This window comes from Panthera onca, chromosome D3 (assembly GCF_046562875.1).
Source record: "Panthera onca isolate mPanOnc1 chromosome D3, mPanOnc1 haplotype 2, whole genome shotgun sequence".
NCBI lineage: Eukaryota > Metazoa > Chordata > Mammalia > Carnivora > Felidae > Panthera > Panthera onca.
Genome location: NC_138350.1, coordinates 71217878 through 71242367, shown reverse-complemented (window position 1 = coordinate 71242367; position 24490 = coordinate 71217878). Strand labels below are relative to the sequence as shown.

The following is a 24490-nucleotide window of genomic DNA, read 5'->3' as shown; positions in this document are numbered from 1 at the left end:
AATTGACTTATCCCTTGTCTGTGCTGATTTGGAACTAGATATGTTTACCTGAATTTACAACTCCTTCCCTTATGTTAGTAATATAGTTACATGAATTAACTGTCTGGCTCAATGGTAAATTTAAAAAACAAAGATGGGGCGCCTGGGTGGCTCAGTCGGTTGAGTGTCCGACTTGGGCTCAGGTCATGATCTCGCGGTCTGTGAGTTTGAGCCCTGCGTCAGGCTCTGTGCTGACAGCTCAGAGCCTGGAGCCTGCTTCGGATTCTGTGTCTCCCTCTCTCTCTGCCCCTCCCCCGCTCATGCTCTGTCTCTCTCTCTCTCTGTCTCTGTCAAAAATAAATAAACATTAAAAAAATTTAAAAAAAACAAAGAATGTGTCTTCTTTGTTTTCTCTTATAGACTACTATTCTGGGAAATTATAAAAACTAATGGTAGCAAAAGGTAATTAATTTTGAAATACAAGCAATATTCAGTCAAACCAAAAAGTTTTATGTATCCATCAGTAATAGATTCTTGGTGATAAACACAGTTCTGAAATATTTTGTTTTAAAACTATATATATATATATATGTATGTATGTATATATTTTCCTTTAAATAATATGAATTTTGAAACGGTTTTTGTTAAAATGCATTTCAATGAAAATAAATATTAGAGAGAAAAATCATTCAAAATATACTTTAGTCCAATGTATTCCATTAAAAGCCAATGCTTCTAATTGTATAGATATTTAGAGTTCAGGTCTTTCCAAGACCCAGAGTCATTTAATTGCAGCTAAACGAATGAACAATAGATTGGATTACCAATTGATCAATTCAATTAGGCCATTAAGAAAACTGAAATAAGAGCTCCAATGTATGGGCCAGTTATTTCACTCAACCTAGTACCCAAAGCAGATTTATAATTCATCAATTCAATCTACTGCTTGGCACTCAGATGTCATGAGAACTAAATAAACTGAACCTGACAATCCCAGTGGCCCCTCAATACCTCATATATTCTCCATCACGAAATGCTTTAAACCATCGCAACCTTATTCAGTACTGTATTGTCAGTATTTCAAAACAAAACCCCTTTACAACAATTTAATACTAATTTACTCTGTTACATTAGTCTGTTAAAAATGTACAAGTCCTCACAAGCAAGAATTCAATTTCTGCCTTAAAACATTAGTCAACACATTAGTTACCAATTTCCCTAACTTTGAATGAAATAAGTAATTATTCATTTAATCTGGAAAGTGTAAAATGTTACGGGGAAATCTCATTTAAAAGTTTATAATTTTTCTTGAACACAATACCACCAATTCCATTGCCAATCTCACAGAAAAGTGTGACTATCTAGATTTTACTGAGCCCAGACTCCATTCTCTCCCTCATAATCGGTATGTTTCTAAGACCTCACCTTAATTAAGATCTCCTCTCTCATCTTCATTTCTCAATCCTGCCTGATAGCCTTTTAGTAGCCACTGTTGGTCAATTCTCTCCAGGTTAATGCCCCACATTCTACCTTAACTTCATTCGTCCAGTTTATCTTCCTTACTTCCAGTTTGTCCCCTCCAACACATCTGTGCCCTATGATCCAGTTAAAACAACTAAGTGCAGGTCCCCTGAAAAGCTATTACATCTCCTTTCTCTATGCTGTGCTGATGCTATACTTTTGTCCTGGTGTACACTTCTTTGCTCTTCATAACTGGCACCTGGTGTTTCTCTCTATGTAAGGGAATACCACTGTTACGTCCTTCACAGCACAATCCACTTTCATTGTCTATTTTCCCCACTACACTATTGCTGTCTTAGGGCACAGTCTCCCAAGTTTGTATTCCAAGCAACCAGCATGATAGCAGGTCTATAAAATTCACTGGAGAGTTTGTTGAATAAGGTACTCATTTAGTTAGTTAGTAAATAAACTGAAATTGCTCGTTGAAAGGCAACATTTCAAAACAACTCTTTGATTCTTAAAATCTGAATTTAATAGAACTCAGTTAACTTGGTGATATCGGGCATCTGATATATAAAAGGGGTGACTTTTATTTTGTATAAACTTGAATAAGAACATCAAATTATATATGAATTAGTACTAGATAACTTTCTACACACATTAGTGTTTATGTTTAAAGCTAATCCAAAAACAAATAACTTCATCAGTCAAGATGGTACTTAAATGACCACGAAGAATATATTATTTTAAAGAGTGGTGACCATTCAGAAACCACTTTAATGCTTCTAAGTCATGGTAATACTTTGATGGTTTTCTATTTTAATTGACTCCATCTTACCTGATTAAATAAGCATTAGAAGAGAGAGTGGGTCATCTATGTATCTAATTTATTACTTCCTCAGATTGGTACTTATAGAAAACAGAAATTCATTCAGAAGGGATTAGCATGATTTTAAAAATGAGAAAACCATAAGCAGCAATTAAAAGAGGCTGGGATTGACCATTCATTCATTTATTCATTCATTCTCTCATTCAATTTTGCACTCACAGTGGATTTGTGTATTTGACCTCTAAAGCAACTTGCAAACTCAGGGATAAGTGAAACAAACATATGCTCCTTCAGCGGAGCCTTTATGTGGTCAATAGCATGCGAGACAGGCTTAACCAAGTATGAAAACTGTGTGTGTGTGTGTGTGTGTGTGTGTGTGTGTGTGTGTGTATTACCTCAGGTCATAAATCCTTTTGGAAGCTTATATTTGAAATGATAGAACTCGGAGAAAATTTCTCATTGTATGTAATGATTTTTAAAAAATACAATTTCCATTCACATAAAAAATGCCCACACACCTCCAAAGTATACCAACATATTCTTGATTTTCACCAAATTAACAAGATGAAATTTGGCTTTAAATAAATCTCCATGGATTAGAATGCAAATGTGTTTTACAAGGTGAATAAATAAATGTAAAGGGTGATCTGATGCTTATGTCTCTGTGTCTTTCAAAACTTTCCACTTCAGATTTAATATTTAATTAGTCCAACTTTATCTCTTAATACCACTGGAAAACAGACTTTTCACTCATATTAAGATAGCCTAACATAGTCTTGCCAATTTTCTGTGTGACTTACCTAGGCTTCCCATCTGATTGACTTAGATGCATTATTAAGGACATATGAATATAAATATTTAAAATTTTTGTGTATCTAATGGATGCCTAAATAAATGCATGTATGTGTTGGGAATAAATGCTACATTAGCATCTGTCACTGCCTAGCGGATGAAAGGAAGCAGTGGTGCTGATGGTTATTGACATGTATAAGTCAGTATCCCTGTGACTGATGGAGGAGAGAATACACAAAAGAATTAGAAGAGGTTTCAGAGATGTCCTTATCGTAGTACCTAGATATGTTCAAATTGCCAGTTTGCTTTTGAAGTGGACTTAGGAATATTACCCTCTCTGTAGCTGAAGGACTTGTGATAACTGCACACAGCATGTGGAGACAAAAGCCAACATCAGTGCTTTGATAGGAAGTCTGTCACAATTACTCAAGTGTGTGTCTTCTTTGTGATTCTCACAAGTAAGTATCTGTAAACCCTATAGTGTGATTAAATGGGAAAGTAGATACTACATAGATAGAAGATAGTAGCAGTTATTGGAAGAGAGAGATGTTAGAAAATATCCAGTCTAACCTCTGGTTATGTAGCAGAAGAAAAGGAGCCCAAAGTCTTAGATGTGCCAGATAAGAGAAAGGAAGATAAGAGGTAGAGACAAACAACTTCCTTTATCATAAAATCAGTCACACTTTATTGTAATGACCTACATGTCCATATTCATCCAGCACTCTAATAAGCAAGACTCTGTGTCAGTCTTAATCATTGCCATATCCCTGTACTTAGTCCAATGTTTCTCAGAAATGAGTATATGAATTGACGAGCAAATGAATGTTCAGTATTAACCTGGGGAAGGTTCTTGCTGAACCTCACTCTCATCCTCTGAAAATGGGGATAATAATAACTACCTCTTAGAATGTTATCACAGGAAAATAAAATAATACATTAAAAGTGCTTAGCAGTGGGATTACCTGGGTGACTCAGGCAGTTAAGCATCCAACTCTTGATTTTGGCTCAGGTCATGATCTCAGGGTTCAAGGGGTGAAATCCATGTTGGACTCTGTGCTCACAGCTCAGAGCCTAGAACCTACTTCAGATTCTCTCTCTCTCTCTCTCTCTCTCTCTCTCTGCCCCTCCCCTACTTGTGCACATTCATTCATTCATTCATTCTCTCTCTCTCTCAAAAATAAATAAATAAACTTTTAAAAATGCTTAGCAGTGAACTTTATGCAAAGATTTGTATATTAATAGGATGAGTGAATACATACGAAAATGAAGCCAAATATAAGGAAAATACCTGTTTCTCCACAAACTTCAACACAACACTGGGAAGAATAAGGAATGCTTTTGACTTACCCTCATCTAATGACTCACTTAGAAAGAAAGAAAGGAATATGAAACAAAACTCCCGAACAGTACAGAACTTAAAAAACAATTACAAAGTATTTGTTAAAGGGAAAATCGTTGTTCAAACTACTTCAAAGAATATAATTCTGCTCTTTATTGAGCACAGCAGTACCTGACAAAATCCTGACTTCTGCTTCGTTTCCTGTTCTTGAGCTGGCTGGATTCCGGGCTAAGCATCGATAGATTCCAGTGTCCCCAGGTTGAAGTCTGCTGATCTGCAAGGCTCCAGAGGGCAACACCACCACTCGGGAATCACCTGGGATGGGAATCAGGTCTTGTTGGTTTTTTTGCCAATGTATTGTTGGCATAGGCTCCCCAATAACCTCACACTTGAGTAGCACTGTGTCTCCCATAAAGGCCGTGACAGATTCTGTCTGCGATAGGAACCTCAGTGGTCCTAGGGGAAAAACAAAGAAGGAAGGACAAATCTTTCAGATAAGGTACAATAATCACTAATAAAAATAATCACACCTGTACTCTTTGTAGAAAATTGTATTTTATATTTTGTCCAATTTCATCTCCTTTGCTCTTTATATTTTATGCATCCGACATTACAATAGTTTCTGTGGCTAAAAAATTGATAAAGATGTTGCCATTAATCTCTAGAAGCTTACTATTTTGTTATTATTCATTCATAAAACAGTCTTGTAAAATAAACACAGCAGGCAAGGTCATCTTAACTTTAGACATGAGGGAACTGAGGTTCAGAGACATAAAATTCCACAATTCTGCAAATAAGACCTGGTTCTTTTGAATCCCGGTCCTTTGTGCTTCCTAGTACATGGCTTTGGACAAAGGACTATGAAGTTATGGGGATTCATGAAGGACTGGCCATCCTGCTTAGCCTAGAGCAATTTCAAGAAAGATGGGGGACATTAACCACCAATTGCAATAACAGAAAACACTCTCATAGGAGTTGACTGCTTAAGGTAAATGATCATCAGTATTTTCAAGTTATGGTTGTGTTATACTGAGAAAATGAATTAGACTAGTTTGTGTTTCTAGCTTGGCTGGGCCACCTACTCTGTACGAGTTCTTTGGTAACTTGTTTCATTTCTATGGGCTATAATAGGGGATAAGAGCCAACTCAACTCACACAACCACTGTGATGTCCATATTCAATAACAGGTGAAAAAGATGCAATCATATGGATGATTAAGCAAATGTAGGGGAAAAAAGAAACGACAAAAGTAAAATTAATTAATCATTACTGAGCATGAACGCAGTGAAAGGAGCCTCCTCCATCATGATGTACATGAGAAGGGTAGGAAATATTTTGATTCTGCCCTCTTGAATCCCCTTCTTGTGAACAGATGGATATTTATGACCACAGTGCTTTGACCATGAAAACTTTTAAAAAGTGATTACAAACACATTTGAATGAATTATGCCATCACTGATATAACATTGGAGATTTTATTTTGCAGTTAATTTCATTAAATAATTTTAAATTCTTTGACTCAGGTTTCGTTCATTACAGTTATATTCTAATATTTTTATTTTCATTTTAATCTTACTGGAATTGTCTTCATTGTGTGTGTATTTCACAATAAAATTTAACTCATTCATCATTTACGTCAAGTTTTTCTGATCATATTTTATGTTACCATGATTTTTGTAATTTTATAGATTTGTTTTAACCAAGTCAAAATTTTCTAGGTCCAGGTCCAAATTTTAACAATAAATTTTCCATCAATATGTAGTCAGTAGCCAATTCTACTTGTGCTCAGTTTGAACTATTAGTTTTATTTTTTGGTCTATTAATTCTTACAAACTAACTTTCCCTACAATATGATAAAATTTTTGTTTCAGTCAAAAGGGGAAAGGCAAGATGACTTACTTAAAACATCATAATTTAATATGGGAAACAATCAGAAAGGCTGTAGAGAAGGCGCCTTCCCTAGGTGACAGTGGAATTTCATATTTCTTTCAGGGATTAGAATATTTGAACTGCCAGATAACTGAATCTAGGAAATAGGAAATTACATCAATATTGCATGTGGAATAGGTAGAAGCTGCCAAAGGTGGTTTATCACTCATTATATCTCCACTCACATTAACAGGCCTGCAGATCTATAGAGGCAATATTAAGTTTGTTCTTTAGTAAGAATGATTAACCCTAGACCATACAGAACCATTCATACTTGTGGAAATATTAATTTATCAGTCAAAATGTATCCCACACATAAGGTACTAAAATTACTCATCTGGATCCCCAGTTAGGGCTCTGAAATCTGGATGCCTGGATTTGGTTACCTCAACACTACAAATATATCTACAGGGGGTGCCAGCTGCATGCATAATTCTATTTTTATTTAGTATTCAGAATTAATCTAGAACTATGCTGGATTAACCGCTGAGTAAAGAGACCAAAAGGATTCTGCTAACTTGTGTCCTGGCTAAAGAAATTGTTCAAAGTCCAATTTCTATACTCCTTGTAGTGTAGTGTCTAAAGTCTATTCAAAAGACGTACATTAACCTATAACCAATTGGCTAAAATGTAGATTTAAAGCATGTAATTAAACAGAGAATGGCTTGTATACACTACACAAGGCAAAACTGCAATGAATAGTTAGCCAGATGTTGTGAGGGTTTTTTTTTTTTTTTTAATTTAATCATTTTCTTCTTGGCCTCTACTTCTAGTATTTTGTTTTGTAGTTAAGGAAATATGGTTGGGAATAATTTATCTACACATACAAATTATATTATTTATGCAACACAGGTAAGAATAAAATATTTTGAATAAGTTGATAAAAATATCTGGATACTTATGTATATTCAACTCTATGGTCTTGTATAAGTTATATACATTAGATAAAATTCGCAATACTTATTTTACATCTAAATGTGGTGATCCAAAAACCCATTTACTAAATTCTCAAGTATAGAATAAAATATTAAATGAAAGGGCATAAGCATACCTTAGGGATATGGTGGGTTCAATTCTAGAACACCATAATAAAGTGAATATTGCAATAAAGTAAGTAAAATGAACTTTGTTTTGCTGGCTCATATAAAAGCTATGTTTACACTATACTGTAATCTATTTAGTGTGCGATATTATTATGTAAGATGCTTTAATTGAAAAGTACTTTATTGATAAAAAAAAAATGCTAAGCATCATCTGGGCTTTCACCAAGTTGAAATCTTTTTCCAGTAGGAGGGTCTTGCCTCGATGTTGATGGATGCTGACTGATCAAGGCGGTGGCTGCTGAAAGCTGGGGTGGCCGTGGCAATTTCTTAAAATAAAACAACAATGAAGTTTGTTGCATTGATCAATTGTTAGTTTCACAAACAATTTCTCTGTAGCATGTGACGCTGTTTGATAGCATTTTACCCAGAGTAGAACTTCTTTCAAAATTGGAGTCTGTCCTCTCAAATTTTGCTGCTACTTATTCAACTAAGTTTATGTAATATCCCAAATCCTTGATTTTCATTTCAACAATCTTCATAGCAGTGAAGACCAGGAGTAGAATGCATCTCAAGAAACTACTTTCTTTGCTCATCCATAAGAAGCAACTCCTCATCTGTTGAGTTTTATCATCAGATTGAAGCAATTCAGTCATACCTTCTGGCTCCACTTCCAAATCTTGTTCTCTTGCTATTTCCATCAACATCTGCAGTTACTTCCTCCACTGAAGTCTTGAACCCTTCCAAGTCATCCATGAGGGTTGGAATCAACTTCTTCCAAACTCCTATTAATGTTAGTATTTTGACTTCTCCCCATGAATCATAAATATGCTTAGTGGCATCTAGAATGGTGAATCTCTTGTAGAAGAGATTGACTCTGCCCTATTGTATCAGAGGAGTCACTATCTATGGCAGATTTGGCCTTACAAAATGTATTTCTTAAATAATAAGACTGGGAGGTCAAAATTACTCTTGATCCATGAGTTGCAGAATGGATATTGCGCTAGCAGGCATGAAAACATTAATCATATTGTGCATCTCCACCAGGGCTGTTAGGTGACCAAGTGCATTGTCAAAGGGTAGTAATATTTTGAAAGGAGTTTTTTTTTTCTGTGCAGAATGTCTCAACAATAGGCTTAAAATATTTAGTAAACCATGTTGCAAACAGATATGCTGTTATCTAGGCTTTGTTGTTGCATTTACAGAGCATAGGCAAACTAGATTTAACACGATTCTTAAGAGCCCTATGATTTTCAGAATGGCAAATGAGCACTGGCTTCAACTTAAAGTTACCAGTTACATTAGCCTCTAACAAGAGAGTTAGCCTGTCCTTTGAAGCTTTGACTTCCCCTCTCTAGCCATGGAAGTCCTAGATGGCATCTTCTTTCAATAGAAGGTTTTTTTTTTTGTCTACATTGAAAATCTGTTGTCTGTTGTAGCCTTCATTAATTATCTTAGCTAGACCTTTTGGATAACTTGCTGCAGCTCCTGTATCATCATTTGCTGTTTCTCCTTGCATTTTGATATCATAAGAAAGGATTCTTTCCTTAAACTTCATCAACCAACCACTGCTAGCTCCAAACATTCCTTCTGCAGCTTCTTCACCTCTCTCAGTCTTCACAGAATTGAAGAGACTTAGGGTCTTGCTCTGGATTAGGCTTTGACTGAAGAGAATGTTGTGGCTGGTTTGACCTTCTATCCAACTGCTAAAACTTTCTCCCTGTTGGCAGTCAGGCTGTTTCACTTTCTTATCATTTGTGTATTAACTAAAGAAGTACTTTCAGTTTCCTTTAAGAACTTTTCCTCTACATTCACAATCTGGCTGATTGTTTGGGGCAAGAAGCCTTGCTTTTGGCCTGTCTTAGATTTTGATATACCTAACTTACTAAACTTAGTAACTTCTAGCTTTGGTTTTAAAATGAGACATGAATGACTTTCCCTTTAACTTCAACACTTAGAGGCCACTAGAGGGTTATTCATCATCTAATTTCAATATCTTTGTGTCTCAGGGAAAAGGGAACCCCAAGGAGAGGGAGAGGATGTGGGAATGGCCTGATGGTGCAGCAGTCAGAACACACAGCATATTTATAGATCAATGTTTGATGAGCGTGGTTCATGGCACCCCAAAATAATTACAATAGTAACATCAAAGATCACTGATCACAGATAAGCATAACAAATATAATGATAATGAAAAAAGTTTGTAACATTGTAAAATTACCAAAATGTGACACAGAGACACAAAGTGACCAAATGCTGTTGGGAAAATAGGGCCAAAAGACGTGGGTGACACAGGATTGCCACAAACCTTCAATTCGTAAAAAAAATATACAGTATCTATAAAGCCCAATAAAGCAAATTACAATAAAACAAGGTATGCCTGTACTCAAACTTATACTCAACAACAGGTTCCTTTATGTAAACTTCAACTAGCTGGAAGAATCATACACAGGACATAAAATTGTATGTTAATATAATTAGACTTAATGAAATTGGCTAATATTCCACATGTTTTTTCAGTATGCACTCTATGATGATTTCAGATTTTAATAAACAAGGTCAGAATCGCATCCAATTTAAAATTTAATGATGTAATAATGTTTGAAACTTTCAAATAGTTGATTATTTGACACAGTGAGAAATTATAAACCTAATTTGTAGCTTTTTCTTTTTGTCTCTGCAAAGCAAACCCAGCACATCAAAAAGCAATTGTAAGTTTACAAGGCTCTCTATGGCTTAAACTAATGCTCCCAATATTGTACCGAATTCTAGCACTCACATCTCTTGGTGCTGTAACAACCCAGCAACAGTATTAAGAGAAGAAGTTATAGGCCATCACCTCAGTACTATATTTTCAAGGCATGAGTATGAGCACATAGTAATGAACATTAAACTCACTGTAACTCGTAAGAATGAAATACAGTATTTTTGGAAGAGCCATTTAATGCTCTAAGGCAATACAAATGATTCCCATGTTTCATTCATAGAGAGATACAAGTATAATTTTAACTACATTCTCATGAAAAATAGCTACCTGATCCACAAGAGCCTTTTTTTGAAAAAAAAAAAAAAAAAGTTTGGCTTAGACACATCTGATCCACTGTAATCAAAGCACAAGTGGTCTTCTTACCTCTACTCTTTTCTTGTCTTAATACATTCCAAACATAGTAAAAGGTCAGTGTTCTCACATCACCAAAGTTTTTGCTTTACTTAAGAAACTCCAATCTCCTCCAAATTTTCCAGTATATTCTTATACCCCAGAAGCTGGTACCCAAGAATATAGCACAAGGCACCTTTTGGGCTCAACTTCCACAACTCCTATAAAACAATTCCTGATCTATTGAACTGGTCTACTCCCTAAAGCTGGCTTCCTTTTAATTGTGTTTCTCATATCTCCTCTAAAAACCAAAACCAAAACCAAAACAAAACAAAACAAAAACCTCTATCCTTACATCCACCTATCAAAATTGTGGTTATTCTTAAGGTACTGATTCAAGGAGCACCTGGGTGGCTCATTCCGCTAAGCATCCAACTCTTGGTTTCGGCTCAAGTCACAATTTCACGGATCATGAGACTGAGCCCCCCTTTGGGCTCTGCACTGTTGGCATAGTTGGAGCATGATTGGGACTCTCTCTCTCTCTCTTTCTCTCTCTCTCTGCCCTTCCTCTACTCATCCGAGTGCACTCTCTGTCTTTCTAAATAAATAAATAAATATTTAAAAAGTTAAAAAGCACTGACTAAAAAATTTTCCTTTTCTCTAGTCTTGCTTACAGGAAATCATCTCACAAATCTTTGGAATTTTTACAGCACTGATAACTTACAGATAATATGACAATATCAGTTGTACCAATAAAAGCCCAAAAAGTGTTTACATATTTGTATATGTGAGGGTTTTCTTTGAGGGAGGATATTTTATTTTACATCTCCAGAGTATGTCAAATATCTACAAAATACACAAATATTTGTTGAGGTTCTATGTGACTCTAAATGTTTAAAAAGAGCATTGCAGACATCCAGATGTTGATAACTGCATTTGAGTGTTGGTTCTATCACAATCTAACATACTCAGTGGCAGTCTGGGATGGTAAAGAACACACATGGGTGCCAGATTACCTAGGGTCACTTTATGCTTCACCATTTAACCAGCTCACCATTTAACCCGACTTCTGACAAGGTGCCAGCGTTACCATTTGCACTATCATAAATCACCTTACCTAATCCTCACAATAGCCCTATAACTGTGTCCCTACTTTACAGACAGAAGTAGAATAGGAGCAAAACTCATTCAAATGTTTACATTATGTACATTAATTTTTAGTATTGAATTATTATACTTCTTAACACACCTTATTTTCCCAACCCATGGTAATGTCTCAAGGGGAGTTTCTTCTATAGATCAGTACCCCTGCACTCCTCAACCCCCAAAGAGCCACGTAGTGCTGGGTAAACTCTGTTGTTTAGTAAGTACATTCTACCCTGGGTTGAATTCTCAGAGACCAACTTTGGCCTGAAATACTACACTATTAAAAATAGCATACAAACTTTTTTCAAAAAAACAAACGTATTTTTGGTACTTTCATGGAAGGCTTCCACTGTTAGCCTTGGTTCTGGGAAAGGCTGTTTCCAAGAATGAATTGCACTCAAGCTTTCAACCTTCCTACTTAGTCTGGCCCAGGATGCTTCAGCAGTTTTAAATCATCTAGCCACACTGGACTCGCTGGAAGTGTTCCCTACCAGTGAACTTGCAGGTTCACATAATATCTGTACCTATGTGCATTAACAAAGGCCACCACTTATTCCGGAGGGATTCATTTGGGAACTATTAAAAGGAGAGAACATACTGCTTTGAATTTGGAAAAGTGAGACACGTATGGGAGCTTCATTTTATCCCCTGTCCTAGAAATGAGAAATACAGCACTTATAATTCAAATTTTATCGGTTCCTAATAGTCAGCAAAGGTGGCTGGGCTTCAGTATCAGAAATTTTACTGATGTCAACTACCCTAATTATAGTTTTACAGTAAGCCTTAAGTGTTGTTAGCAAGAGATACACAACCACTATGCAAGAACCGTGGTGAGATGGATTTCACCCTGTTTATTGTGGTTTTTGTATAAGATCCTTCAGTTTTCCTTTAGTACGAATTTTAACACTAAAAGGATTCATTAGGGGTTCACTTATATATGTTACTTTGTAATATTGCTCAAGGCCTTTAAACAGCCATAACTACAATTCTTTTCTAAAATGTTTACTACCTACCCATGCAAGGAGTGAAGGTTTTACTCTTTTAAGCCCTTCAGTAACACAGCACTTGAATACCTGGGATTTAACAATGCCAGTTCAGTACCAGAATTCTCAATTCCTCAGAGAGGCCTCCCCCAAGCCTAGATAGACCCAATCATCTCTAGATGACTTTTTTGCACCATTTACTTCAATTGTAATTAATTAACTATGGAATTGATGTAATAACCATCTTCCCGGCTAATCCATAAATTCCACAAAAGCAGGGCTAGGCCTATTATATTGTGCACTCTGAGCACTTAGCACAGTGCATCGCATATGGTTGTCCATCAAATATTTCTGAATGAAAGAAAGATGCATTATCCACAAAATAATTTGTTTAGGCAAATATCATAGGGTCTAACCATTGGGAAGTCTAGGAAGGACATCAATGGCTAAGGAGGCATAAAGAGAAGGAGAAAGTATCTCTTCAGGGGGCATGATAAAGAGGAAAGTCTTATAAACATACATGAAGCCAAACCATAAAGGCTTTCATTTGAAAAGGGATTATGTTTGGGCAGCGGCAGGGGGCGGGTGGAGAGAAAAGAAGCTATGCCTAGTTCATCCATGAACTTTTTTACCCAGCCTCATAAGTTTAAACTGTAGACCAATGATATACATTTTAAATGAGATTTCCCCATCATCCTTCCTTCCAAATCAGTGTCCTTGGGAACAACGTTATCAGTGGTCCCCGGGCCAGCCCCTACCCAGCTGGGACAGCCTGGGCTATGGCTGCCGCCATCAATCAGATTCCAGCCAATACCTATTTCCTCAGGAGCTAGGCACACCAGTAACTGCTGGCTGTCACTGAGGCAGTAGAAATGTTAATAGCAAAAGCAGCAAACATTTTTCATTTAGGCTTTTCCTTTGTGATGCTAAAAAAATGAGGTAAAATATCACCATGGCAATGAATGAAAAGCTGCTAAATCTGCAGGGACATCAAAAGTGTTAGGCTCCCAGAATTAAAATAATGAGAACAATAGTCTCTCTGGACCCTTCCACCCATGCATACACACACCACACAGGCTAGGAGAAATCTTTCCATCGGATCCAGTCAGAAAGTTTGAATATCTTAGACATGCACTTTCATTCACTGAATTCTAAACTACTTTGGTTTTTAAGCAAAAGTAGAAATAAAGCATTTCACAGTCCAGGTTTATGCCAAGACTCTCTGCCTCTAGGGAGGCCTCCCTCCACCCGCACACCCCTAGACTGGGCCTATTCCTTTTTAAAAATTCTAATCTGAAAATGGCACATTCTTCTGATTTGCCCTCTAGCCTCTTTGGCAGACTATCAGGATCCCCATCTCCTCCTATGGAAGGTCTAATTATTAAGTAATTAAAATTCATTTAATAAAAAGAGACTTATCAATTGGGGGACAGACTTTGGGGTTGGAAACATGCCTCGCTTTTAAATATTCAGCAATGTGGTGATATTCTACACCTGCCAGAGAGCTGCTATAAATGCTTTGTTTGCTCCAAATTAAAGCCTCAAGGCTGTGTCCCTTCAAAGCCAGGACCTTGTTTGCCCTAGTTTAATTCGCAAATTAGCTGAGGGGAAGAAAATAGAGGTAATCCAAAGAGAAGTTCTCTAAATTTGGTCCTTCTGAGAAGCCCAAAGACCAAGAAAGGATTCTTAGAATTTGTTAAAAGCATATTTCTCCTGGTATGTCCCTCTGAGAGCTATCATTTTCCTTCCTCATTTTTGTCCCAGATTTTTGTTTCAGCTTCATTTTCATTGGCAGCATTACAGACTTCTAGGTAGTTGGCTAAAGAGCAGTTGGATAAATGTGGCATTGCAACACAAACCTAGTGAATATGTCTGGTGAGTGCCAGTCATACTCACCCAGTGTGTGATCTTATAAGAAATATCCATGTGGCTAATTAGTTGAACCTCAGAAGGTTGTTACAGAAGAAATATGAAAGGAAAAGGAAAATCATATAGGTGAATTACACAGTCAGTTTATCTGTCCAGGTCTGCAAGATCAGCACACAATAAACTCATCCTCTAGGTAAAAAATAGTTAAAGAGAAATGTCATAAAGTAAGTGTTTCTCAGAATCAGCTTTGAGGTCTGTCCACCATAAATGCTCTGAAGGATTGGTACTCTCCCTATCCTTGAAGACTAATTACACATAAGGCTTGGAAACAGATGGTCATTTTGGGTGTCCTGTAATGAAGAGCCAGTTTGAATGATGATCTATGATAATCTCACCAAGAGGCCCTGCTGGACTCTTGGCCTTCAAATCCATGGAATATTTCAGGATTCTCCAAACCATGCTTCCTATTAACATCCCTAGGGCCTCTGGTAGCCTACATGGTGCCTTTATAAGAACCGGGAAAGTGTGATTTTTGAAGGAATTATGTTTAAAAATGTATTCCATAGGATCAGCCAACAATCCAGAGCTGGATTTCAGCTCCACACCCCAACTTTTCTCTAGAGACTGTTCTCAGCTATGAATTACACCCATGTACCCTCCGCCCTGCTCTTCCTGATCTCATTATCAGCAATCAATACATGTATGATTCAGCCCCTATATGTCTTTTGTTAACTTCAGGGTCAACAGCGGTAGATTTGGGAAGCATTTGTCTAGGTAGCATTTAATAGCTTTTCTTTCATCCACCTGAGTTATTATATAATATCTATTTCTCAGTACAAGGTTAAATAATGAAGAAAGCTTCACCACCTTTCCTCAAACTTGCATGTTATTGTCTTCTTGGATATAGATCCTTCATAAAATCTAATCAAATTATATTGAATATCAATGTCATTATTCCACATGAAGATTAGAAATAATCCATTTTTATAGAAAGAGCTATAGAGCAACCCCTGTATAGTAGTGGCTACTTTTCCTCTTAGCTGTACTGTCGTATCTTTGATGACTGAAACTGGTCTTTTATACATTATATATATATATATATATATATATATATATACACACACACACACACACACACATATATATATACATACAATTATATACATACAATTATATACAATATATATATATACATACAATTATATACATATATATGTATATATACATATATGTATAGTACATGTATATATATGTATATATACAATTATACATTTATATGTATATACATTTACATGTATATACAATTATATACTATATACATACATACAATTATATACACACATATGTATATATACACATATGTATATGTATATGTATGTGTATATATACATACAATTATATACATACAATTATATACAATACTATATATATATACATACAATATATATACATATTATATATGTATATAATGTATATTGTATATACATTATATACATATTATATATGTATATTATGTATATTGTATATACATAATATACATATTATATACATATGTATGTATACATACATATGTGTGTATATATATAAATATTATAGCACTTTAATCCATTAATCTTGTAAAGATTTCAAAATGACAACTAACAATCCTTCTGAGAGTATGAATTACCTTTTTTTTTTTTAATATATGAAATTTATTGTCAAATTGGTTTCCATACGACACCCAGTTCTCATCCCAAAAGGTGCCCTCCTCAATACCCATCACCCACCCTCCCCTCCCTCCCACCCCCCATCAACCCTCAGTTTGTTCTCAGTTCTTAACAGTCTCTTATGCTTTGGCTCTCTCCCACTCTAACCTCTTTTTTTTTTTTTTCCTTCCCCTCCCCCATGGGTTTCTGTTAAGTTTCTCAGGATCCACATAAGAGTGAAACCATATGGTATCTGTCTTTCTCTGTATGGCTTATTTCACTTAGCATCACACTCTCCAGTTCCATCCACATTGCTACAAAAGGCCATATTTCATTTTTTCTCATTGCCACGTAGTATTCCATTGTGTATATTAATTACCTTTGAACAGTAATATGGTTTTGTGCATCATAACAATTTAATCCAAGAACTCTGCTTCTAGGAATCTATCCATAAATATATGAAGGAAAAAGTTAGTTATGTAAAATGATTCAGTATATCATTATTTAAATGGTGAAGGATAGAAAATGGGCTAATTGTACAACTAATAATTGCTTAAGCAAATTATTGTGTATCCACTGTTCTTAAAATTATACAACCATGTAAAATTATATTAATACACATTTTTAAAGGTGAGAGAAAATTATTTTTCTTTTTTCCTAAAATAAGCATATCTTAAATATACAAAACAAAATTTTGCTAATGATTCTAATGCTCTCTTCAGTGTATTATATTCAATTGCAAGCTACTATTCAAAAACATTTCATGAAGAAATGTTTCCCTCCACAGGCATTGACAATAACTTTATTTTCATTCTCTACTTTGTAGATAAAATTCTTATATAAAACCTGAGATTGGTTTATAATCAATAGTGAAAAATGAATAATTTTACAAAATTCAGGCTTAGGCGTCCCATCAAGCTTAAATCTCATTATGCATGGTTAATGAACGGTTACAACATTCATGAAAGTCGATTATGAATGTGGCTGATATTCGTTGTAACTACTTATAAATTGTACTTAATTGAAAGTAGGCAAATCATTCAAATAACAAAAAAAGCTCTAAAAGTTGTATAGTTTGTTTCATATCATGTCATTGTCATCATCCCTTTCTCTACTTTATTTAGATTCCCCTGATAACCCTGCCATGAACCCCTTCTACCACTGATTATATCACCTTATGGAGATTTCCAAATTATTCATTCATGCAGTCAATGTGATGACTAATTTTATATATGAACTTGGCTGGGCCACGGGATGCCAGCGTATTTGGTTAAAAAATACTCTGGGTGGACTTCAGCCAGGTCACGATCTCGCGGTCCGTGAGTTCGAGCCCCGCGTCAGGCTCTGGGCTGATGGCTCGGAGCCTGGAGCCTGTTTCCGATTCTGTGTCTCCCTCTCTCTCTGCCCCTCCCCCGTTCATGCTCTGTCTCTCTCTGTCCCAAAAATAAATAAAAAACGTTGAAAAAAAAAATTAAAAAAAAAAAAATACTCTGGGTGTATATCTGAGGATGTTCCTTGGGATGGGTTAACACTTGAATTGGTAGACTGAGTAAAACAGATTGGCCTCCCCAATGTGAGTTGGCCTCAACCAATCCACTGAAGCCCTAGATAGAACCAAAAGGTAGAGTAAGAGAGAATTCACTCTCTGCCTGTCTTCAAGCTGAACGTTAGTCTCCTCATGCCTTCAAACTGAGACTCAGACTGGAACTTACTCCATCTGCTCTTTTGGTTCTCAGATTTTTGGACTCAAATTCAACCTACACCATTTGCTCTCCACGGTCTCTAGGTTGCCAAGTGTGGGTTCCTGGACTTCTTAGCCTCCTTAATCACATGAGTCAATCCTTTACAATAAGGAAACAGATAATCCTTGAAGAACATGGGGGTTAGGGGCACCAACTCCCTGCATAATCAAAACTTCATTTATAACTTTTGACTCCCCCAAAACATAATTACTAGTAACCTACTGTTGACCAGAAACCTTACTGATAACATAAACAGTTAATGAACATATATTTTACATCTTGTACGTATTATATACCATAGTCTTAAAATCAAGTAAGGTGTAGAAAACAAAATGTTACCAAGATAATTATAAGGAAGAGAAAATACATTTACAGTACTGCACTTCATTTATATATAAAAAAACAATCTGTGCATAAATGGATCCACAGAGTTCAAACTTACGATGTTCAAAAGTCATATATTCTACTGGTTCTGTTTCTCTGGAAAACTCAGACTAATATAATCTGTTCACATTCACTGGACACCTAATGTGTAGCAGGCATCATCCTACTTGCCTAAAGCATGAAATGACAAAATGAACATTAATACTAGCTTTTTCCTCAAACAGCTCATAGTCTGGTAAGGAGAGCAAACACATAAGAACAATCAATACTATATAAGTACACTGCACTGTGGAAGCAGAGATGAAGTAAGTCTTAGTAATGCCTGTTAGAAAAGGAATACTAAGAAAAGAGATCCAGAAATGGTGGAATATGAGCTGGGTCTTGAATAATGAATGACTTTTCAACAGGTACCCAATATCCAAAAGGACATTCTCAACAGAGAAACAATATGGGGGAAAACAAAACAAAACAAAACAAAACAAAAAACAAAACAAAACAAAACACAGTGAATCTGAAGATGACAGTATTTTTTAGAGATGGTAGGTAATTCAGTAAATAATGGAAAAGCGCTAACGCATCTCTCTAACTGGTTTTTTCTAACGTATAGAAGAGACTAGTATTAAAGAGAGCTTCTTTAATTTTATCATAGGTCATGTGTATTTGACTACAAAAGTACTATAAGCTCCATGAGAGCGGAATCAGTAACTCCTATGTCTGGTATTACTCCCCTGGTACACAGTGGCACTCAATAAATATTGATTTATCTCCATATTAATGAACAAAAAATAACAGTGGTGTTATATTAACACGTTATGTTATATAATAAATTATACTATTTTATATTTATGTTAACATACAGTCACTCCTCTGGATTATGGAAATTTAGAGAAGTATGAGATTCACATTCAGCATACCTCATGAGTGAAACATGACAAAGCCCCAGTAAGAGTGAATAAGTAGAAAAGCTTAGGAAAAGATGATCTTATCAGTTTCAAAGGTTATTGAAACAAGAGTCTATCTGGTTATGAGTGTTTCAAACTTTCAATTGAGCATATTATACAGGGGATTAAATAACCTTTTACTTGTCAATCTAGTAACTCACTTACTGTTGTTAGTACCAGTAGCATTTACAGAGTGTTTACTAGATACTGTATTAGTCATAGTAATATAAAATAGAGCCTTCGCATGGCTGTAAAGGGCCCTATGGAAGTTCCCTGACAATCTAGTTTTACTTGCTTGCTTGGACTTGGTAGGACCACCTTCCTCTCAGTAAAAATGATTTTTTTTCCTGTCAAAAATATGCAGCTGAGTCCTATATTCAGAACTTGTAGATACAGACCAAAAAAAAGGAGAATCCAAAATGAAATAAGTTTTCAATTCAAATAGGCAGCAGAGAGAGTAATGTTGCTTGATACCTTTATTTCAGTACATAACTGATTAAAATTAACTTGATAATAGCTAAGATTCACATCAAATATATCAAAATGATTCCCTTTTTTTCTCTCATAATTTAATAACTTTGTTTTTCCTCTCCACAAAATCTATCAGTAACATGAGAATCAAGAAACCCCAGCAAAAATAATAATTTAGATTAAAGGCTTCTGATAAATTTATGTAATTTTTATTTTGATTTGGAAGTACCTCCTGGGAGAAAATTGGAGCTAATGAAATACCTGTGCATGCCAGACATTTGCACAATGAAATATAAAGCCAAAGTATTTCAACTTAACTGCTGAATTTGTGTGAATTTCTACCTTCTCTACTGAGACCCTGAGCAAATAAAAACTTTTTAAAGAACAATCAAATTTTTGGTGGCTTAGCCCAGAGTAACCAAATATATCTGATACAATGAGTCATTCAAAAGGGAAAAAAAAATGGAATATTTGACACCTACATTCATAGTTTGGGATATATCTCAGATTCATCTAAATCAAAGTCCACTACAAGTGTCTGAAATAATCATTTATTCAGACTTAACTGTTTTGCACTTATTCCCCAGTAATCATTTGGCTGTGAGAGAATTTCAGTAAATGAGAGAATGTTAAATCATCCTTCCTGAAAATCTTTCGGTTGTGGACTCATTCTCCTGGCCCCACATGTGTCATATTACTTGGACTAAGGAGTAAGATGAAAAAAGGGGCATGCATGAGTAGTCACAGGCACATTTTCCTCCTGATTCTAAGGGGCCCAGAGGTGGGGTCCAGGTGTATGTGGTAGGAAGTAAAATGTTCCTTCAGAATAGCTTTAAGCCTCGGACGCCTGGGCAGCTTAGTCGGTTAAGCGACCTACCAACTCTTGACTTCAGCTCAGGTTACGATCTCACTATATGTGAATTCAAGTCCCGCATCTGGCTTTGCACTGACAATACAAAGCCTACGTGGGATTCTCTCTTTCCCTCTCTCTCTGCCCTTCCCCTGATCTCTTTCTCTCTCTCAAAAATAAATAAATGTTAAAAAAAAAGAATAGCTTTAAGCTTCAAGTATTAGCATACTTGCACAATTTTTATAGAATCAGCAATGATACTACTTCTAAGCTTGTGTATTGATCTTGCCAGATCTTAGGAACTATGAATGTAAAAAGAAGCATTAAAGTACTAAAAATATTTGTAAAAAACCAAACCAAAACCAAAACAACAACAACAAAAACATGGCTCTTTAATAGAGCATGATTTTGAAGAATGCTAGGCAAGAAGGAGCCTAGCAAAAGATTAGACTGGAGATGTAGGCAGGGGTAGATAATTCAGCTGTCTTATACCATCTCAGTAAGTTTGGACTTTATTTCAATGACATTCAGAAATTATTAAGAGATTCTGAACAAGGAAAATGCATGATTGCATATACATTTTTTTGAAGATCATTCTGGCTGTTCAGAGAATATTAGTAGGTGTAGGGTATTAGAGAAGGAAAAAGTAGAATCTGGAATCTTAGATAGAAATGTAATAGTAGGGGCATCTGGGTGGCTCAGTTGGTTACGCACCCAATTCTTGATTTCAGCTCAGGTCATGATTGCCCAGATCATGGAATCCAGCCCCACCCAGGTTCTGCATTGACAGTGTGAAGCCCACTTGGGATTCTCTCTCTCCCTCTCTCTCTGCCACTCTCCAGTTCATGCTCTCTCTCAAAATAAACAAACATTAAAAAAAAGAGAAAGAAAAGAAATGCAACAGTCGTCTATGTGAAAGAAAATACGACTTGTGTTGGGAAAGGCAGAGCCCAGCATGCAGTCTCTTGACCCCACCAGGCTACATGAGAATGGGCCTAGGACCTTGAACACTTCCTTACCAAGAGATAAAGAGCCCATACAATTTGTGCTGAGTTTATAGCCTAGAATGAGAATAGTTTTCCCTTTTTCAGGCGCAAGGAATACTCCTTTGTTCTGCTTAAGTGTGTATGTAAGTGGCCTTCAGACACACTCGCAGCTCTGAATATCTAAGACTCCACAGACAAGGGATTAGCTTGCTGTGCAAGAGGGGTGTGAGTAGGCCAACTTCCCTGCATCAGCTGCCAGGGGACCCACAAGCCATGGGGTCTGACACCCAGGACTGGAGCTGAAATCGGTGTCTTCTCTATGTGACCACAGCATTGTTCTAACCACTGCTTGACTGTGTTGTGATTTCCTTGGCATCTCTGATACCATGATGCAGTTGGCAGAGTGTCTGGAGTCCTCCCCTGGGATTGATGACCAGTGCACAGTGTTCTGCTCCACAGCTTGGGCAAATGAGGTAGCAGTGGGAATGGAGAAAAAGAAAGAGCAGGTATATTTTGAGTCATGATTAAAAGGGCCTGTTGAAGCCGGAGTGTGGTTTATAAGGGAAAGGGATAAGTCAAAATGAGCTCAGGTCTCATAAAACATTTAGGTTGTGATGGGAGGAATTTTGCTTGGGTTAAAGTGAGTCAACTGTGGTGGTTTGGAAGAAAGTAACAACAACAACAAAAAGATACTTGAATAAGAGATGCTGTACTAAAAACTGAACTAAAGTAAGAGATAAGCTCAGTTACTGAACATAAATCTTGGAATCTCAAGAATGAAAAATCTAGAAAATGTGATCATCAAAGTTCCTTGCATTTATAAATTTATATAACTTTGTGATTTTATATTTAAACAACCTAATATCTAGTCAGACCTTACATTCATGCACCAACATTTAACAGAATTAATCTAATAGACACACTAGACACTGTTAAACATTAAAGATACAGAGGCAAAATAAGACATTTCTCATCATTGTCCAAATGGAGCTGCCAATCTAGTAACAGACGCAACACTCATGGTGTTTACCATGAATGTTTACCATGAATAGTCATAATAGAGGGCCTAAAAATAAGTTTGGAGATTTATGGTTGAGAGGAGACAATAAAATTTGTCCAAAGTTATAAAAAGCGACCAACTCAAGTTAATTTGAACTATAATAACAAGTAAACTATCTTATAATATATTGAGCTTTTTCATTAATTTAGATCACTTACCCTAATTTATTTTGACCTTGTAGACAGAACTCTTGTTCTTACTGGCTATCTAAAATACCACTATCTTAAAGTCATACAGCTTTCAACAGAAAGAAGATCAAAAGTATAAGTTTAAAACCGCTAGATTTGTTCTAAATGTTGCCAAGTTCTTTCAGTTCACTTTGAATTTTACTTTGTTTTGCCTGGGTGGCTCAGTCGGTTAAGTGAATTTTACTTTGTTTGAAGTAAACCCATTTTATGTATTTTACTCTGCCCTTGGCCTCAGCATTTGAGAATTTGAGACAGTCTTTAGAGTGATTTACAGATACTCCTACATCAGAATGGTGTCTAAGACACATATTGACATTTTACAGTAATCTCCATTTGTCCCTTCCAGAAATATGCTATTGAACTGAGTCTTAGATCTGGAGCCATCTAGGAAGATGCCATGAAGTCCATCAATCTGATGTCATCATCTGATGACTGATGTGTGAGGTACATCTTTAAGACAATGTCTCACCTGTAAATTTACCAAGGATTAACCTGATAAAACTTAAATTGGGGGAATCTCAGAGCATAGATTATTTCCAAAATTTCTTATCAGATACATACACAGGGAATATATTTTTCTTGGGTTTATGATATCATTTACTCTCATTTTAAGTCTGATCATATTGGTGAATGATTATTTTTGTTTTGTCCATTTAGGTAAAGAGCCATCAATTATCTTTATCTCCTATAACTTTCCTTTAATAACCATATGTTATATTCTAAATGGTCTTCCCACTGAGCTCCTGAATATGGCTTTGTACTTTCGATCTACCTCCTCAGTTTTGTCACTCTCTGCTCTCCCCCTTCTTGTCTTATTTCTTTACATTTTTACACCTCATGAGGGCTGAGCCTTGGCTGTATTTGTTTACTGTTGTATTCTCAGTGTCTGGTACTTAGGCACCCAAATATTTGCTGAATGTTCAAGTAAAATATCTGAACCTAACTCAACTTTCTGTATCCAAAACAAAACCATTTTTCCCTTTTCTCTTCTGATATCTCATTGATTTATTCTCAGTGGCACTCATTTCAACTACTTATGGGTATTGTTATTATATTTTTATGCATCCCTTTTTTTTTAACTTTTTTAAATCTTTATTTATTTTTGTGAAAGAGAGAAAGAACATGCAAGCAGGGGAGGGGCAGAGAGAGAGGGAGACACAAAATCCGAAGCAGGCTCCAGGCTCTGGGCTGGCAGCACAGAGACCGATGTGGGGCTCGAACCCATGAAACACGAGTTCATGACCTGAGCCGAAGTCAGATGCTCAACCAACTGAGCCATCTAAGCACCCCTATGCATTCCTTCTTATATCCAATTAAATTTTAGATTGCTCAAGAATAGATATATTGCACTATTTTTTGTGAACATTCATGGCACAGTGTGTTACATACTGAAGACACTGAATAGTACTCTCCTTTCAAGTCTGATCATATTAAGAAGTGATTATTTTTGTTTTTCCCATTTAGGTAAAGAGCCATCAATTAAGGAAATTCTAAAACAGCTGGCTTCAAAAAATAATAAAATAAAATAAAATAAAATAAAATAAAATAAAATAAAAAGTAAGCTTCAGTTGATTCATTTCATCTTAAAGTTATGATGACTGGTCCTTTTCATTGCTGTGTATTTTAGTGGTGACTTCCATTTATGGGAAATTCTTATTATTATAGTGTAGAATTTATAACTTGTAATAATTTAGACCCTAAAGAATTATATTATCTATC

General features: G+C 35.9%; 1 protein-coding gene across 2 annotated transcripts in view; it reads right to left on the bottom strand.

Moving 5' to 3' along the window:
* Positions 1–24490, bottom strand: part of DCC (DCC netrin 1 receptor) — a 1134523-nt gene that overhangs the window by 607627 nt on the left and 502406 nt on the right. For both annotated transcript variants that reach the window (XM_078435224.2, XM_078435225.2), the window contains exon 3: positions 4572–4856. In XM_078435224.2, the coding sequence (XP_078291350.1) occupies positions 4572–4856 (285 nt within the window). The remainder of the gene's footprint in view (positions 1–4571; positions 4857–24490) is intronic.